At 30.4% G+C, this 20,486-nt stretch overlaps 2 protein-coding genes across 2 annotated transcripts; both read left to right on the top strand.

Annotated features, from left to right (window-relative positions):
- The first annotated feature begins 4,527 nt into the window (after nt 1–4,527).
- LOC107630937 (gibberellin 20 oxidase 1-D) lies at nt 4,528–7,311 on the top strand. Its single transcript, XM_016334233.3, has 3 exons — nt 4,528–5,144; nt 5,917–6,238; nt 6,834–7,311. Exons 1-3 carry the CDS (start codon nt 4,600–4,602, stop codon nt 7,104–7,106), a joined length of 1,140 nt encoding a protein of 379 aa, XP_016189719.1. The 5' UTR covers nt 4,528–4,599; the 3' UTR covers nt 7,107–7,311.
- An 8,835-nt stretch (nt 7,312–16,146) lies between these two features.
- Nucleotides 16,147–16,536, top strand: LOC148572350 (uncharacterized). The gene has a single exon (XM_088507465.1). The coding sequence runs from the start codon at nt 16,147–16,149 to the stop codon at nt 16,534–16,536; it is 390 nt and encodes a 129-aa protein (XP_088363591.1).
- Nucleotides 16,537–20,486: the final 3,950 nt, after the last annotated feature.

Here is a 20,486-nt window from a genome sequence, read left to right as displayed (position 1 = left end):
TTCATCTAAATATATCTGAAAAAAATAAAAATTTATTTAATTTTTTTCTACTTTCTTTCAACGAAACAATTAAAAAATTATTAATAAAAGCTATATATTAAAATTATTAATAAAATAATATTTTAAAAAATATATAAAATTTAATTTTTAATATAATTATTATATTTATTAAAATAAAAAATTAAAATTTTTTTACCTATAATAACTTTAATTTGTGCTCTTATCAGCACATAATTAGACCCAATATCTTATTATTGAAATTAAGAATGTTTAAGATTTAGATTCACGATTTATTTTGTCGGATTTAAATTTATTATTTTTATTTATTGTTATTTTCGGGTCGAGTTCTAGTTAGGTTTTAGATCTCTCGATCTGAAATCGCTTTTTATTATAAAAATATATTTTAGAGTAAAATTAATAATATTATATTATATTTTATATTTTAGTCACCAAAAAAAATATTATATTTTATATTTTAATTAATATTTTTTATATTATACGATATTATTTAATTTTATTTTAAAATTATTTATTTTGATATGAATACGATATAACAAATAAAATTTAAGTTTTAAAAATAAAATTTTATTATTTTAATATATAACATTTATAAATTTATATTTACTGTTATTTAGATTATTTTTTTATTAGTTTAATATTAATGATAATTCATTATAATAAAAATATATAAAGAGTACATAATTTTTTTTTATTTTTTTTATTTATTAAAAATTATCAAAATAAAAAAAAAATCTTCGCATACTATTTTTGTATTGAATTAACTCAATTTAATCTAATTTATTTGGAACCGCTTTTCGATCGAATCAAAATAGACCTGCCTTTAAAACCCCTCCCTAATTCAAACGAAGCAAATTGGAATCCGGAAATTGAATTTGGTCAAATTTAGGTTCAATGCGCCGTTAGTATTAGTCATACATGGGGAAGGAAGATCATTGTTAGTTCTCCCAAGTCCCATCTCCACGTCTGTGCCATGCTCATCTAAATGTCACTATCACTCACATCAACGAAATTAATTTACGAGATCCGTTGAATTTTAAACTGAAAACGATTCTATTCGAATGTACCTTACTATCGGGATTTAGAGAAAAACCATTAAAAAACATTACTCTCAACTGTGGAAATAGAAACATGTATTGGGATTAGATTATTTGGAGAGTGTTGATTAATTGGAAGTTGCAATATTCAGCGGCTTGTAATTTACCAATTCATTTAACGTGTTTATTCGTAGAGTGAAATTCATTACAAACTTTATCCGTTAGCAAATTTTTTTATATTTTTTTTGATAATATTAAATAAACAAAAATAATTATAATTTATTTTATTTAATATTTATATTAATTAATAAATATTAAATAAAATAAAGTCTAACTATTTTTTATTTATTTTTTTTGTTATCAAATATTTTCGATTTTTTAATTTATAAAATAATAAGAATACCTTTTACTTTTTCCATTCTAAACCATTTGTCATTTTGGAAAATTAATACATTAGGATGGAGATAAAATAAGTAATAACAGGTTAACAACTATTGTATAGATAAGAATCTGAAATGGGACCCTTGAGGAATATACAATTTAACCCTAATGCATAGATGAGACAACAAAAGGGAGAAACAATGGATTGAGTATACTGCTTGCTGCAAAGAAATCTTTATCTTCAATATTTGTCTTCAGAATCAGAAAGAGACCAAAGCAATTTAATGGGTGTCTCTGCTTGTCCTAGCCCCTGACTCTCTTCTTAACATTTACAACAACACCATATCTATATCTTCTTTTCTTTTTTCTTTTTTTTTTTACATATTTCTATAAATTCATTTTTTGGCTGTTAATAAAAATATTTCTTTAGAAGTAAGAACAAAAGCATGAAAATAGTTTGTATGTGAAAAAGGAAATATTTGAATATGACAAATTTATAAATATTTTTTAATGAAATTATGACCGTGGTAGTACTTATTTGGATAAAAGAAATTATATTATATAATTATTTCTAAATAACTAATTAATTAGTGATTTTACATTTTGATAATATGTGTTAAGTAATATTCTAAATAATAAATTAATATTTTTAGTTAAAAAGATAATAATGTTAATAGTTAAAAAAATATTCGGTATTTAAATATAAATATTTTATATTTAATTGAAGCTAAGGTAATATTTTATAATGTGTTTTTGTGAATATATATTAGTTTAATTTATTTATTTAATAGTAAAACATTAGATTGTCTTTTTAAAAAATTTATAAAACATTGATGATTATAAATACTACTAATAATAAATGTTCACTTTTTTTTTGGTAAAAACAAGTCACTTCCTAGCCTATTTAAAAAAAAAAAAAGCAAAAACTTGCTTGTTTTCTTATTCTATTTTTTTTTTTCAAAAGCAAAAACTTATCTACACTTTCCTCTTAAATTTAACTATTGAATTTAGCTAATACATGTCCAATACAAGTTAAAGTTATTATAAAAATTTTTATTAAAAAATATAAAGTTGAGTCTTTATCAAAATACAAAATTAAATTTTTTTTTATAAATATTACCTTTAATATGTATCCTTTAGTTTAGATCGGAGCTCATGATAACTAACATACAATTTACTCCTTCCATTTTATATTAAATGTCTCTTTAGTTATGCACGCATAACTATTAAAATAATCATTAAGGTTTACCAAACAAATCAGTAATAAAAAATATCTTTAGTATTATTTTCACTCTCCATTAATTATTTACTTTTTAAATTTTTTCTATTTAATAATAGATGATATAATAAATAAAAACTAATTAACAATTTTTCTTAAAATTAGAAAATAATACTTAATTTGTATAACAAAAATAAAAAGACACTTAATATGAGAAGAGTAATTTATACACCTTTTCAGCTTGTTTTACAAGTAAATAAAAGATCACCCAAAATAAATGTTGTTTTAAGATTTCATTTTCTTCAAATTAATTTTTATATAAACCGGATAGATCATAATGTTAGCAAAAGTATTTGATTTATCTTTCTCTTAGAATTTTATGCTAAGCGAACTATTAACTTTCTATTTAATTTTAAGAAATGCCAGTAAATAACATTTATTTTATATTATAATTCTGGTCTCATAAGTCTAAAATATAATATGTATTCTTATTTTGTCTGCACAGATTGACTCATTTTTTTGGAATTAGCATAAATTTTTATAATAAATAACTAGAGTTGAAAAAAAAAGTTGAAAGTTGGAAAAGAGTTTAATTAATAGTGTAAAGAGATAGAATTAATTATTTATAATATTAACTATTTTTTATTTTATTTTTAATTTATATTATCATTCCAAAAAATATCTAAAATCACATCCCGAACAAATCTCTGAAAATAAGATGATTTTATTGAAAGTCACAAGAGTAATTAATAATATATGTGTTTAAAATTAAAGCCAAATTTTGATAAATACAGATAAAAGAATAAGTATAAAAAAATTATTTAAAAAGATTTGATTAAAGTTGATTATGGAAAATTGGCTTATAGACTTCCTCTTAATTAATTTGTGTTTTAGACTTATTAAAATTATAAAATAATTTTTATCAAAAAAATATATAAAATTTATTGTTTTTGGCTTATTTTTTACAATAAAAATTTAAAATCAATTATTAATAATAATTATGTACACTTAAAATACAAAATTTCAAATCTTTAAAAATATAAAACATGAAAGATGAAAGAATATAAATAAAAAAGAAAAAGCTATATACAGAAAAAGTGAAACTAGAAAACTATTTTTTTTACTAATATTAACTATTTTTTTTAAATTATTTTATTTATTTTAAATAATAAAACTTTAATTATGCATATTAAATTATAAATTATAAGAGATCCACTCGAATGAATCAACTTTAAATATTATTTTTTACCTTTACATTGAAATAATTCGAAATTAGAATTTGTATTAAATTTATTTTTAAAATACTAGAGACTGAATCATTTTGAAAAAAAAAAGTGATATACTGCTATTTTTATAATCTATTAAATTTATTAAATAAATGTTATAATATTTATTATTGTAGCGTTGTAACAAAAATTCAATCAAAATATACTCAAATCAATTAGATGTACTCAATTGTACTTCTATATTTTATTATTTTATTTTTTTATTATCTTCATATTCATTTGGTAAAAAATATATCTAGATCAATTTAAGGTAAGTTCTTTTCTTCAATCTAAATGTACAAAATTTTTAAATTTCTCATTCACAATTTTGTTTAACTTTAGAAATAATTAAAAAATAATTAAAATTTAAATTAAAATAAAATAAATATTGAAGTAAAAAATCTCATATTAAATTTTAAATAAAATTTTATGATATATAGTCCCATAAATAAAATTTTATAATATACAGTCCCATAAATATTTACGTCTAAAATAAATAAAATTATTCACTGGTTAAAAATTAATTCCTACATAGCAAAAGGAAAATAATTATCTCCCGCTAGAATATCTCTATATATACGTGTGTTTATAGACTTCTTTCTGCAATACCTACATCTGTCATTTTCTCTTTCTAGTCTTTATACCTCTTTCCGAGTTTCAATTCCTAATTCCCAACCCAATGGAATCAGCAACGCCAACCCTCGGACACGCTCAGCCACCCAAGGTTCTAAAAGACGAAAATGGAGCTCTTATTTTCGACTCAACCATGATGCGAAATGCGTCGGAAATCCCCAAAGAATTCCTCTGGCCATCTAACGATTTAATTATCACTGCAGACGAGGAGCTCAACGAGCCTCTCGTCGACTTGGCAGTCCTCAAGAGCGAGGACCACGAAGCCATAGCTCACGCAGCCCAGCTCGTGAGGGAGGCTTGTGTCAAGCACGGTTTCTTCCAAGTAACTAACCATGGCGTCGATCAGGAGTTAATCGATGCCGCTTACCAAGAGGTTGACACCATATTTGGGCTTCCTCTGGAGCGGAAATTAGCTGCTCGAAGGCAGCCCGGTGCTGTGTCCGGCTACTCCGGAGCACATGCAGATCGATATTCAAGCAAGTTGCCATGGAAGGAGTGCTTCTCTTTCAAATATGCTCACATCGATCCCTCTCACTCGCAGATTCTTCACTACTTCATTTCTCTCTTCGGTCAGGATCTTCGTAGCTCTGGGTATGCTGTATATAATTTCTTAATCCATGCATACTAATAATAAGTTTTGCATTAATCGGTTTAATTATTTTAAAATTAATAATAATAAGAATTTTTTAAATTATTTTTCAAAAATACTATTTATATATTGAAATAACTATTAAAATAATTACTAATATATTTGTAGATAAATAAATGTGTAGTTTAATTTATTTTTAATTTGTACTTAATTTATCTGTTTAATTAATTAATTAGAATTATTTTTTAATTTGGTCTTAACAAACAAAACTATAATATATGCTAAGAATAAAGATTTAGCATACCAAACTATGATGTGTATATCAATATATATTTTATATTCATTTTAGTTTTCAAACAATAGATATCTATCTTTTCAAACAATTAAGAAGATGTAAAAAAAATAATTAAGAGAATTTTGGTAAATATCTATCTTTTAATGGAAACCAAAGGACATGAAAGATTATTTAAATTAAGCCCGTTTGATTTATAACTTAGGTCAGACTTAGTTGATGTAGATTATTTAAATTAGCTTTCAGGGCTTAAAAAAAGCGTATTATCCTAGTTTTGTCAAGAGGACCCGCAAAAAGGTGTAAAAAATTACAAGGACAACCCGTTGTTTTTAAATTAATGATGTCATCTTTGTCTCGTTCGAATCCAATACAATACACGACCAATAATTCATCATAGTCTCTCTAGCAACAAGAGTATTATCTAGATTATTCAACAAATACTATTTCTTAAATAATGTTAATTGCATCTCATTTTGGTATAGGATCGTGTATCAGAAATACTGTGACGCAATGAAGGAGTTGTCTTTTGCAATCATGGAGCTTTTGGCCATTAGTCTTGGCCTTGATCGTTTGTATTTTAAGACATTTTTTGAAGATGGTGAGTCAATAATGAGATGCAACTCTTACCCTCCTTGCAACAACTCAAGCCTCACACTTGGGACTGGTCCGCACAGTGATCCAACTTCATTGACTGTTCTTCATCAAGACCAAGTTGGTGGCTTAGAAGTTTATCTTGACAACAAATGGTTTGCTGTTCGACCAAGACTTGATGCATTTGTCATTAATATTGGTGACACTTTTATGGTATGTTACTTTACTAATTTCATCATTTTTCTTTGCTATTACCTCATTACAGTATCATAATCATAACAATAATACGGTCAATCTTTATTATACTGTAGGTTGTAGAGTACTATATGTTTGAGTAAGAGGACTCAATAATGTAGTCGCTCATAGACTATGCGTAATTATATGCATGCAATTGATTTTTTTAAGAAATATTTAGTATTAATAAAAAGCTTTTTTATTAATACTAAAATTGATTTAAAAATTGCATCCTCATCGTTCAAAAAGAAGTAAAATATACTTTAAATTTCAGCAATAAATATTTCTTATATTTATTTGTTGTTCCTACATATATGGTAACTTCTAAATATGGAAAACCAGTTAAAATTAGAACATTCAATAGGTTCTTTTCTTTTTTGCTTCCCTTTACTTTTCTCTCTTGGTATAGATAATGTCTTCATTTATCACATGCAAGTGAAATGACTTGTGATGAGACAAGCACCGAATGCATGCATTTGTCGCAAAGCAATAAATGAAAAAAAATAATATGCACTCTTAATTTCATATATATAAATGAATAAAATGATAATGTATTATTGGATTGTGTGAGTAGGCATTGTCAAATGGGAAATACAAGAGTTGTCTACACAGGGCATTGGTAAACAGAGAGGTGGAGAGGAAGTCATTGGTTTATTTTGTGAACCCAAAAGAAGACAAAACAGTGAAACCAACAAAAAAGCTATGTAGCAGCGATGAAGAAAGGAAGTACCCAGATTTCACATGGTCTGATTTGTATGAATTCACACAAAAACATTATAGAGCTGATGTCTCGACTCTCCAAGGTTTCATCCCATGGTTCATTGCTGGCAAGCCTTCTAATTACTAGCTTCATTGCCATTATAATCTATGTGTAATATTCTGGTGTACACCAACTTAGTACGTAGTAACTATTAAGTGGGAGAATAAAATGTTTTGCCAGCAATAATTATGTTTAATAAATTTGTGAACTATGTTTTGTTATTATAATTAAAATAATTATCTGGTGTACACAAGTCGTTCTATTATAAAATTTTTATTTTATTTCTTATCAACTCTATATCTCTCTTTCTATATATATATATCCCTGTGGATAATGAATTTTATTTGTAGTTATTTTTCTGATCAAGTTGTTTTCTATTAGATATATATTTGAATATATATATATATATATATATATAAGAAACTATTAAATTTATATAAATAATATATAAAAATATATAAAAAAATTATTTTGATAATTGACTTTTTATAATATATTTTATTTTGTTAAGGTATAACTCAAAAAGTACTCATGAGTGTGATTAATTGCTGTATAATGGTTAAAGCTTAAATGATATTTTGTTCTATCTATTGTTTTTGTATTATAAAGTTAAGATAAAACTAAAATATCATGTATTGAGTACAAATAATATGTCAAAGGGTGGCCTAGTTATTGTTGCGGCAGTAAGGTGGCTGGTCCCAAAAGACATTGATGGTACCCACAAGTTATGAGAGTAGGGACCATTTCATAACAAGCAAACAATTACGCAGCCAAATTGAATACCTAGGTGGTAGAAATAAATTAGAAAACTACAAATAAGATTCACTACCCATAGGGATTGGGATTATTGGAACTGTGCATGCATGCTAGAATAATTTGATTAGTTGAGTTTTACTTTTAAAATATATATTAAAATTAAAATTGGCGTGACATTTATCGTTGCCTGCTTTTTAATTTTATGGAGTAAATATCGTTTTGACTCTATAAAAGATAACATTAAAACTTTTCTATAATATAGTTGGCATGGGATTTGGTCCAATGAACAAGTTTTGGGGTTTTTAATGCACGCACCTATATTTTGCGTTTTGAAAATTTTCATTATGACTTCTCAAAATAATCTTATTTCCCCATGAAAGATATCACAATCAAATTAAGGTTCGTTTAATTTCCATGCTCAAGATTTTGACCAGGTATAATGAAGGTTAGACGCTGGTTTATTTTCCAACTTCAAAAAATTTATTGAAGTGGATATGCCACTCTTAATAGCTACACCTATGTAACCAAGTTCTTCCGCATTTTTTCCACTACAGCGAGTTCCAATTTTTAACCATAGCGTCACCGCCATGTTCCTTCTTCATGCCATCAACAAGCACATGTTGGAGCAACCACGAAAAAGGAAGAAAGGATCTCCTTTACCATATTTGCAATACGATGTCTTTTAATTTCTAGATGATTGATGATTATATTAAAGACAAGAGGAAGGAGGATGAAGATGAATAATTTCTATAAATATTTGTGAATTTTACTCTATAGATGGAATTACGATAGTGTCTACCAGATACAATTTAACCACCAATCTAACATTTTTAGCTTAGCAATCTTTTATCATATTTTTAACTAATATTTTTAAATATTGTTAATTAATTATTAACTAAAAATAATAACTTATGTTGTCTAGTTGAAAATCTTAACTTGTTTTTTATTTAAAAAATAATAATTTATTATTTGTCAATATCTTAAAAAATAAATTAAGACTCTTAATATTTTTTTTATCGGCCTTGCAAGAGAAACTGTGGAAGGACTCCATGGATGACTAGCAGCTTCAAACTCACAAAACGATCAAGTTTGGATATAAAATTATTTTCATGTAACCATCAACCCAGCATCTATATCTCCTCTTGTCCCAAATCCAAATAAACAGATAGAAATAGATAACAAATTGATAATGAGCTAAAGAATGATGATGATCCAAGACAGTAAATAGAAGAACCTTCCAAATATCCAATGCAGTAAGGCTACTAAAGCTCCTTCTCCGTATTTCTTGCTCTACTTTCCTCATCAAAGAAGCAAAGGATTAATGGAGAAATTAAAGCATTAACGGGATTTTGAGAGCGTCCATACAATTACGTGGTACCACCCTTTCGTCTCTACGAGGTTGCTGCGAAGTTAGGGTCGTCGGGGCAAACTTCTAAGTGTGTGTTTGGATTACAGTTTGCAAACGGGAGTTTGCATAAAATTGATTTTGCAAAATTGATTTTGATGAAAAGTAAGTTTGTGTTAACGTGATTTATGTTTGGCAATCTTTATATCAAAATTGATTATAGTAAAATAAATGTTGTTTGGATTATACTACTCAAAATCACTTTTAGATGAAAAATTACCAAAAGAGACATCAATTTAAATAAATTTTTTTATATACATGCAAAATCAAAACGCTAACAAAAATAATATAAAAAATATTTATCATATAAATAAAATAAATACAATAAAAAATAAAAATATGGAAAAGAGTACTATAAATTTTATAATATTAAACAAAAAAAAATATTCTATAATTTTTTTTAGTACGGTCAGTACTCTTTAATTTAGTATTATTTTGGACTATAATCCATTTCCTTTATTGTATCAACTATTTTTCATTATCTATGACTCTATTGTTACTTATAATTAGTTTTTATTTATTTTGTCTTTTTTTTTATAAGATCATAATTTATATTATAAAATTTTGATAATAGATGTAGTATATAATAATTACAATTACAAATTTTATAAAATCAGAATAAAAAATAAAAAAATTAATACAAAACAAAAATAAAATACATCAAAAATAAAAAAAAATTGATACAGATAAGAAATAATAAAAATATCATAAAACCAACAACATATATCATATGAACAAAAAAAATACAATAAAAGGTAAATAAAATTCATATGAATAAAATTAAATAAAAAATAAAAAAATTTCATACACAATATAAATACAATGCAGTAAATGAGGATAGAAAAAAAAAAGAATTCATATGAACAAATAATAATAAAAATATCATAAAATTAACAAAATATCTAAAAATTAGAGCATAATAAAAAAATCAACAACATTTGTCAATGAATAAAAAAAATACAATAAAATAAATAAAAATCACATGAACAAAGTCAAACAAAAATAAAAAAATTTCATAAAAAATATACATATAAAAAATAATATAGTAAATGATAAAAAAAACTCATATAAAAATATAACATGATAAATTAGAATACTACACAAATAATATAAAAATATTTATTCTATAAATATAAAATACAATAAAAAATATAAAAATTAAAATATGAAAGTTAGTACTAAAAATAATAAAAAAAATTAAAATATTCACTTTGCTAGTGATTGAAACATATTTGAACCATTTTGATGAAAAAAGATTGGAACTAAGAACAAGTAGGAAGAACTATAGAAAACTGTGATGGTAATAGTTACTAGTATCCTTTGTATAGAAGAAGATGAAGGATATGATTGGTAAAAAAGAAATAAAATTTCCATCTAATTTTCTAAGATAATCAGCCACCATGAACGTGAAACGCAGAAAGCTACAAATTTTAGCTTCTCCTGAACTTACGTTTAAAGGCAGAATCACTTCTGCGTTCAGAAGAATAAAAGTTGCCAAACACAAAAGTGAAACTTTCAAGAGACTCAAACGTGCTTCTTTCCTCCTCAACGCGTTTGCCAAACACACCCTAAATCTTTTTAATTTATAAAGGCAATTTTAGATTTAGAGAACTTTAGGAGCCAACATTACATAATGAACATTATAGTTAATATTTAATATAAAAAGATATTTAAAATTTTTAAAAATAAAAATATTTAAAATTTAATTAAAATTCAAAAAAATAAAAGTTAAATTTAACAAAAAATATATTTTATATTCAATTTATTTAATAATTTAGTATAATATTAATTAAAATAGACTGTAATTAATATTAATTTCTTAACATTATTCTTATAGAATAAACTGTTTAAGATATTGGGATGTAGTGAGGATCGATGTGTGAAAGATTGTGAGGCAAACTTTTGTAGGAAGTTATATTAATGATAATTTTTTTGAGCTTTTAATTGTTCTTATTTTAAAGATGGATAATCTGACGAATACGAAGGATTTTAGGCAAATTAGCTTATGTAATGTTATCTATAAAATTGTCACTAAAGTTTTGATGAACCGATTTGACTCGTTTCTTTCTGACTTCTGAGGTGATTGGCCCATTGCAAGACGGATTTATTTTTGAAAGAGAAATTAGTGAGAACATTATTATTGCTCAAGAAATTCTTCATTTCATGCGGAAAACAAAGTCCAAAAATAGAATAATTTCTTTTAAGATTGATCTTGAGAAAACTTACAATAGAATTGATTGGCGTTTTTTAAAACATTCTTTGAAGAGTTTTGGATTTTCAGCTGTCAGACTTATCATGTGTTGTGTCTACTCTTCTTCCTTGTCCATTCTAAGAAATGGGAAAAAGCTTCAAAATTTTAAGCCTCTAAGAAGTCTGAGACAAGGAGATTCAATGTCGCCATACCTTTTTGTTATTTACATGGAAAGACTTGCTTGTCTTATTTCTCACCTTGTCTCTAGTGGTTCTTGAATTTCGATCGCTGTTTCTAAAGGAGGGTCTAGAGTATCTCATCTTATGTTTACTGACAATTTGTTTCTCTTTTGTAAGACCACCAATAATCAAGTTGAAATAGTTATGGAAACTTTGAACATCTTTACAAAGGCATATGGGTTTAAGGTGAATTTATCTAAGTCGAAAGCTCAATGTTCTAAAAATATTTCTCAGAGAAGGAAGGATATTTTATCTAGTGTGTCCAGCATTCACTTTACTCAACATTTGAAAAGATATTTGGGAAATGAATATTGATCATGATAGAGCTGCACGAAAGATGGTTCAAAAGGCAATTAAGAAAATTTGTGCTAGATTGGCTAGTTGAAAAGGACGCATGCTAAACAAGGTCGAGAGATTGTGTTTGGTAAAATCGGTTCTATCTTCAATTTCGGTCTATCAAATAATGCAAACTTTCCTTTTTCCTTCTTATCATGACAAGATTGACTTCATGATGCGTCAATTCTTGTGGAAAGGTAATGCGGATGGCAGAGGTCTTTCTTTAGTAAAGTGAGAGAAAGTTGTGGCTCACAAGAATCTAGGAAGGTTTAAAGTTAGAGATTCGCAATACTAATATGGCGCTTATTGGTAAATTGATTTGGCAAATGTTGATGAAGCACAAGGAGTGGTTGTGGGTGCAACTTCTTTTTCATAAATATTTGAAGCAAAACAGGAATTGGGGATCGACTAAATATGGTTCTTAATTTTGTGTGGAAAAACATCTCCAAATTCTATATAATTATCAAAAAGGGTCTTGGATGATATACCGGGAGTTTTCTTCAATCTTTGTGGTATGATCCTTGGAGTCTTTTAGGTATTCTTACAAATTTTCTCCTGTTTGTTCATGTTTCTGATTTATTGTTCAAGTTAGATAATGTTTACTATGATGAAACTTGAAATTTTAGAAACTTGTCTACTCTAATTTCCAAAGATATTAAATCCTTTTGGGGTACTATTCCTCCTCCTGAAAGGAGCGTGAACAAATGGGGTTGGATTTGAAAACTGACTGCTTTGAAAGGATATACTACCAAAAGCTGGTACAATTGGTTTGCACATATTAAATTTCAATGGAAAGATGACGGGAATTAGATGCGGCTATGGAAGTTTTTCATTTCAAAAAAGGTCAAATTTTTCTTTTGGCTTGCGCTTCATGATACCATTCCCACTAATGTCTTCCATCATAAAAGGGGTTTAGCGGTGAGTGACCTTTGTAATAAATGTGGTAATAATCTTGAATCTGTGTTATATTGCCTTCGAAATTATTTCACTGCTCGTGATATATGAAATTCTTTAGATCTTTCTATTGTTGAATGTGCTAATATTTCTGATTTTCGATCCTGGATTACTAGCGTCATTAATAGTAAAGAGAAAGTAAAAACTGTTGAGATTTGGTAGATTTAGCGAAATAAATATAATAATTTTTTCAACCTGAATGAACCATGGCCTAAGAGAAAAATTTCTTGCCTTGCGAGAGCCTTGGCGAATGAGTTGAAAAGGGTGAAATAGGATAGAAATTTTTTGGATTATGCATTACAGAATTTTTTTGGAAGCCACCTCCCCAAAATGTCCTTAAGGTCACTGTGATGCTAATGTTCTCCCGGACTCTCTTGTAATGGACTTTGGGTGCATTATCTGTGATTATTATGGCATCTGAGTGTTAGTTAGTTCAGGACATCTATCGTTTGATTCAGTTTTTAGGAATGAACTATTGGCAGTCTGAAATGGTCTTATGATTGCGTGAGAAGTTGGTTGTGATTCTCTAATTTGTGAACCTGATTTTATAAAAGTGTATTTTTGTTGAAAAATATTATCAATTATGTTATAGATGATAATATGAATATTATCAAAAAGATTATAAAATTGTTAAGTAAGAACTCAAAAATGTTATTCATTTGCGTTAAAAGATAAATCAATGTTGTTATTGATTGTCTAACTAAAATAAAGATTAAGAATATTTATTCTCAACCGATGTGAATTCAACCACGTGATAATTTCAAGCAAATTTTGTTAAAAAATTCTGCGGTGTAATTTTTTGGTGTTGTGTTCTTGCTTGTTTTAATTTTTGTTACAAACACAAAAAAAATTATTTTAAATATTAAGACTTCACACCAAAACGCATAAAGTTATTGGGCTGACTAAATTGGATACTAATAGGGAATGGATCCTCTTCATTTATTTATTTAAAAAAATAGAGCAACGGCTAGTTTTTCTATCCGAAGTGAGTTTGTGTGTGAGTGCTTTTTCCATTTCGTTCTTGATGTCCGGCACCGGCGACCCTGGAGATCCAGGAGGAGCTACCCAAGAGCATCCTCCAGCGATGAAGGAAAGAGAAACCCTGCAAGGAAGAAGAAAAAAGTAAGAACAAATGAAGGAGGCTTTACAGGGGTTCAACTACTTACTCCCAGGGAAGAGGAGTGGATGGTCGAAGACTTAGGTGGAAAGAAGGACCAGGTTAGACAAAGATCGTTTACACAAACTGTAAAGAATGGACCAACAAAAAATAATTTGGAAGATGACTCCATGTCATCAGAAGAAGAAGGAGTAGAAGGGTCAGAAAATGTGCAGAAAACAGAATAGGAGACCAGCCCAGAGATAAGAGTAGAGACAGTTAAGGAAGGTCTCTACAATATAATCATAAATGAGACAACAGAACGAAGACTATGGAAGCCATGGTGGAATACACTCATTGTAAAGTTATTAGGAAAGAAGGTTGGATACGCAGCAATGAAGAGACGGCTAGAAACTATGTGGGGTAGGAAAGGATGCATTGATGTGATAGACTTAGAACAGGAATACTACCTAGTAAAGTTCTATTCGATGGAAGATTTTAACTTTGCCTTGCTAGAAGGATCTTGGAAGATTTATGATCATTACCTCTCAGTGAGAATGTGGGAACCAAACTTCAATCCCCTGACAGCAAGTATAGACAAGGTAACTGCTTAGATTAGACTACTGGGACTCCCCATTAAACTGTATGACAGAATGGTGCTAAGGAAGATTGGAAATTTAGTTGGGAGAACAATAAAAGTGGATAGCAATATAGCAGAACTAAGCAGAAGAAAGTTTGCGAGAATGTGCGTAGAAGTGGACCTAACCAAGCCACTTATGGGGAAGTACCTAATCAACGGAAGGGAGTATAGGGTGGAATATGAAGGGATACATCTTCTATTTTTCTTGTGGACGGATAGATCATGATCAAAAGCTCTGTCCTTTAAAGAATTCCAGAACAATGTGCCAAGTGTTCAAGGAGAGAAGGGGAAGGAGTTACCAGAGGAAAATCAAATGAGTGATAAAAGGGATAATAAGGAAGACGAAAAGAAGCTGGATAAAGGAAAGCAAATTTTGCAAGAAAGTCAAATAAATTTTGGTGATTGGATGGTTGTCCAAAGACCAAAAAAAGGAAGAAAAGGCCAAGAGACAGGATCCAGCAAGACAAAAGAAACAAGTACAAAGATAGAAAATAAGAGCAGATATAGTGTGCTGCATATTAAGGAAGTGAATGAAGAGATAACTAAAGGTGAAAATGGGGAAAAATCAGAGGGGAAAAAAGAGAAGGAAAAAGGAAAGAAAGACAATGCAAAAGAGAAGAGGGTTAAGATTCAGCAAAATAAACCTGAAACACAAAGAGAGAATCGGGAAGGAAAAGCCATAGGGGGAGCCAACAATGTTGAACAGCAACGACATACACTCAACACAGAACATAAGGAAAAGGGAGGAAAAGGAAATGGAAGCAGAAGCATGACCAAACAACAAGAAGAGGGACAACATCATGAAGAAAATTGGATTGAGAAAGTTGATTCTACCCAATGCACTATGGACGAAGGCATTGAATTATCAAATCAAAACACCCCAACCAATGGAAGACCACCTGACTTAGATAATACAAAGAAAAATAGTCCAGCTCTCATGGAAATGGAGGAAGATACATAAGACCCGAATATAAGACCGCTGGAGGGGGTAGACTTCACTACTCCCCACATCAGTGCTCTTGCAGACACCAAAATAGATGATAATTGAATTAGGTTGCCAGGTGTTGGGCTTCCTGTGCTTTAAAAATTTTTGTTTGGTTTTTTACTTTTTTTTTCGATCTTTTTAATGATTAGTTTAATTTGGAATGTTAGGGGTGCAGCAAGTAGTGCTTTTAGAAGAACGTTTAAAGAAATAATCAGACAACACAAGCCAGATATTTCTATCTTGCTAGAAACTAAATGCAGTAGAGAGAATGCAAAGAATATTATTAGACAAATTGGATATAACAACTATATTTGGGAAGAAGCCCAGGATTTTGCAGGAGGGATCTGGATTTGCTGGAACAGAGCGGACCTGAATATTAGCATAGTGGAATCTCATGCACAATTTATTCACACTAAAATACAAGAAGATGGAAAGAAAGAATGGTTCTTTACTGCGGTTTATGCTATTCCACACTATCAAATGAGGAGATTGATCTAGCAAAAGCTTCTGGATATAGCCAACACTATGAGAGGCGAATGGCTAATAGCAGGGGACTTCAATGAGACCAAGGACAGCTCAGAGAAAAAAGGTGGAGCGGCTATTGACCTTAATGGTTGTAACCGGTTTGCTAGTTGGATCAATGAAAGTGGGCTAATTGATCTCGGTTTCATCAGCTCCTGGTTCACATGGAGAGGACTCCAATGGGAGGGACAAGAGAGGGTCTTTAAGAGACTAGATAGAGGTCTTGCTAATAATCAGTGGAGAACGAGATTTCACGATGCTACTGTCGAAGTGCTAACGAGAAGAAGATCAGATCACCACCCGCTGCTAATTAAAACAGAGAGAGTTACACATATAGCCAACAACAAACCCTTTAGGTCTGAGGCTATGTGGACTCTTCACCCAGAATTTTAGAACTGTTTTAACGACAGTTGGAACAATCAGGCCTCGCTTTGCAGTGCCCTCAATAAGCTCAAGGAGGACCTCCAAGAATGGAACAAGAACAGTTTTGGCAACATTTTCAAAATGAAAAGGAGACTTCTTAATAGAATTGAAGGAATTCAAAGAAGCAATAGCTACGGAAGGAATTCCTATCTTGAAGAACTAGAGCAAAAACTTAATAGAGAGCTAGATGACATTTTGGACAAAGAGAAATCTTTTTTGTTGTAGAAATCTAGGGAAAAGTGGATCGTGGATGGACATAGAAACACCCGATACTATTATACTAAAACAATTGTCAAAAGGGGAAAGAATAGAATTATGAAGCTCAAAGGAATAGATGAAGAGTGGATCGAAGAAGAGGAGAAGCTAGGAAACCACATTATTAACCACTTCAAAAATATCTATCAAAATGAGGTAATAACTGTTCCTTTTGAATTAAAATACTATGCCCCACCTGATTTTACCATTGATGATTGCAGGAGATTCATAACACCTCCAAATGAAGAAGAAGTGAGGAAAGCCATTTTCAGCATCGGTTCCCTGAAAGCACCTGGAAGTGATGGATTCTCTTCTCTCATCTATAAGAATAACTGGGATAGCATGAAAGGAAAAGTACAGGAATTCATAGATATGTGCTGGAGGAATCCAGAAACTATCAGACAAGCAAACTCCACCCTCATTGCTTTGGTGCCTAAGATCAACAACCCAGAGCTGATTAACCAGTTCAGGCCTATAGCACTTTGCAATGTGTGCTATAAGGTCATAACAAAAGTGCTAGTGAAAAGGTTAAAACCACACTTGAATGACAGAATAGCGGCGCACCAGTCAAGTTTCATTTCGGGAAGAAAAATTCAGGACAACATCATCATTGCAAAGGAGCTTATTCACACTAGAAGAGAATGAAGGGGAGAAAACAGAACAGTGCATTCTCAAGACTAGATTGGAAGAATTCAGATTGCCAGATAAGATGGTCGAGATTATAATGCAATGCGCGAGTACGGTTTCGTTCAATGTTATTTGGAATGGGAATAAGACGGAAGAATTTATTCCAAGAAAAGGATTGCGACAAGGGGATCCCATTTCGCCCTACTTGTTCGTTATGTGCATGGACAAGCTCTCGCACCTGATAGAACAGAATGTGCTAGACGGGGAATGGAAGCCGATTGGGGTGGGTAGGGATGGACCAAAAATATCCCATCTTATGTTTGCGGACGACCTTCTTTTTTTTTTTTTGCGAAAGCAACACAAGACCAAATAGCAAGAATAAAAGGTGTCTTAAAAACTTTTTGTAATGCTTCGGAGTTGAAAATAAATGAAGACAAGACTGCCATTGTGTTCTCTAAGGGTACGACTGGAAACACAAGGGAGGAGATTCTAAATTTGTCTAAATTTAAAGAACAGAAAGAGCTAGGCAAATACTTGGGAGCGAGCATCTCTGACAAAAGGGAAGGAAAAGAGAGGTACAAGGAAATAGTGAGAAGGGTTCAAAGCAAACTTAAAGGCTGGAAGACTAAGTGTCTTTCTTTAGCAGGAAGGTTAACAGTTGCACAATCAACTATTAGTCAGATTCTGAACTACCAGATGCAGCACGAAAGGGTACCTAAGGGAGTTTGTAGGGAGGTGGAAAGACTTCAGAGAAACTTCATATGGGGAGACGAACCAAATAAAAAAAGATTGCACCTGATTGGATGGAAGACTATGTGTCTCCCAAGGCACGAAGGAGGATTGAGGTTCAGGAAGCTATCATCCATGAATGATGCTTTCCTTATAAAAATTTTATGGCAAATGGATGAAAACCCAGAGCAGATGTGGGTGAAAGTCCTCAAGCACAAATACTGCAATGGGAACCTAATTGATGACGACACGCAAAGTAGAAACACAGATTCAAGCTTCTGGAGAGAAGTTCTCAAAATGTGGCCAACTTTTCAATCAAACACTGTTAAGTTTATTGGGAATGGGAGGGGTACTAGATTTTGGCATGATCACTGGCTTGAAGGGACAGGAGCACTTCAGGAGAGTGCCAAAACACAGATTTCAGATAGCAATAGCCTTGTCTCAGAATGGGTGGAGGAGAATGGAGAATGAAACCGGAGAAAACTCGATACCTATCTGCCAGAAGAGATTGTCCAGAAAATTACAGCAACATACCCCCCTCATTTTGAGGCAGACGAGGATAGAAAAGGGTGGAAGCATAATGAGGATGGAGATTTCTCGATTGCATCGACCTATAAAGCTCTAAACAATTGGACAAACCTAATAAAACTATTTGGAGTCACCTATGGAGCTGGAAAGGCCCCCAAAGAATCAAGATTTTCATGTGGACTGTTATACATAAGAGAACTCTTACAAACCAGAGAATAGCAAGATTGTTTGGTGAAAATGGAGACTGCAAGGTTTGCCAAGGAGTGTAAGAAGATCTTCTACACCTATTCAGAGATTGCCCTAAAGCGTCAACAATTTGGATTAATTTTTTCAATCCTATGGAATTGCAGAAATTCTTCTGTCTTAATTGGGAAGATTGGGTGGAAGTTAACCTAAGAAAACAATTGGGACAGAACCAAAATATAAATTGGAATGATATATATATATGGTTACATGCTCAAAAATCTGGTTTTGGAGAAATAAGGAAAATCACGAAAACAATTACAGAAGACCAATCCAGCCATACAGAGAAATCATCAAAGAAATTCAGGAAATTAACAAAGCTTTTGAAAAAGCTTACTTGGTGGGAAATGTGCGGGCGAGAAGACTGGGCCGAGTGGGGTGGAAACCCCTGCCAAAGGGCTGGCTGAAGCTGAACGTCAATGGAGCATCGGTAGAGATTGCGGACAAGGCGGGTTGCGGCGGCCTCCTGCGAAATGAGAACGGGAAGTGGGTCGCGGGCTTAACTCACACGATTGGAAACTGCTCTGCCTTCATCGCCGAATTGTGGGGTGTTGTGCAAGGGCTGAACCTGGCAAGGAGATTGGGAATGAAGAAGATAATGGTAGAATGTGATTCAGAGGGAGTGGTGAAGTTATTGAATGGGGAAAGGAAGTTAGAAAGGCACCATAATTCTTTGATTAGAATGATTAGTGAGCTGAAAAAGCTTGATTGGAGAATTATTTTGTACATAACTACAGAGAAGGCAACAAGTGTGCAGATTACCTGGCCAAAAAGAGTATTGATCTTGATTTTGGGTTTTTATTCTGGGATTATCCATTCCCAGAGTTAGTTAGCATTCTCCAGGAGGATGAGAGAGGGGCTATCTTACCCCGTTTTATCTGTATTTAGTTTCTTGTTTTTTTCTTTTGGGCGTTTTAGTCCTGTTTGAATACCAAAAAAAAAAAGGAATGAATCCTTTTAATTTTTTTTATAATAGAAGGAGTAAAGTGTGATTTCTCACCATTAATTTTATAAATGGGATCAAAAATAAATATGAGAGAGAGAACAATAAAAAGTTAGAGATCACACTTTACACTTAATTTTTTTTAATAATTGAGATTATCCATTCCCGTGATATAGTTGTGTGCGTGTCATATGCACAGCGCATTTGACTTGTAGGTAACCTACAGTCAAAAGATGAGGAAGAATCTGGAAATTCATTAAAAAAGAAAAAAAGAAAACATATACAGCATCAAAGCTAATAAATGACAAAGCAGCAATAATAAAGAAAGAAAACATGTACAGGAGAAAAATGTTGAAAAGAACCGCACACAGTCAGACTACTCAAGAATTATTAAGAACAAGACAAGGCATCAAGAAAAAAAATCTAAGTTGGAATTAAATAAGGTCTCAAATTCCAGAATTTTTTCACATTAATAATTGACGTATGATGTGATGATAAATAAAATAGTATTAAAATTGTAAATTTTTTATGAATATATAGAAGATTATTAGCCACCTATGTTATCAAGACGAGCTTAGACACAATAAATAAATAA

Source organism: Arachis ipaensis, chromosome B3, assembly GCF_059453495.1.
Source record: "Arachis ipaensis isolate K30076 ecotype BB chromosome B3, ASM5945349v1, whole genome shotgun sequence".
Taxonomy (NCBI): domain Eukaryota; kingdom Viridiplantae; phylum Streptophyta; class Magnoliopsida; order Fabales; family Fabaceae; genus Arachis; species Arachis ipaensis.
The sequence above is the reverse complement of the archived record's forward strand: the minus strand, read 5'-3'. Positions and strand labels throughout refer to the sequence as shown.

Coding starts and splice junctions, on each gene's coding strand:
- LOC107630937 (XM_016334233.3), top strand. CDS start 4,600: ATGGAATCAGCAACGCCAACCCTCGGACACGCTCAGCCACCCAAGGTT. Junction 5,145..5,916: donor CAGGATCTTCGTAGCTCTGG/GTATGCTGTATA, acceptor ATTTTGGTATAG/GATCGTGTATCAGAAATACT. Junction 6,239..6,833: donor ATATTGGTGACACTTTTATG/GTATGTTACTTT, acceptor TTGTGTGAGTAG/GCATTGTCAAATGGGAAATA.
- LOC148572350 (XM_088507465.1), top strand. CDS start 16,147: ATGAGAGGCGAATGGCTAATAGCAGGGGACTTCAATGAGACCAAGGAC.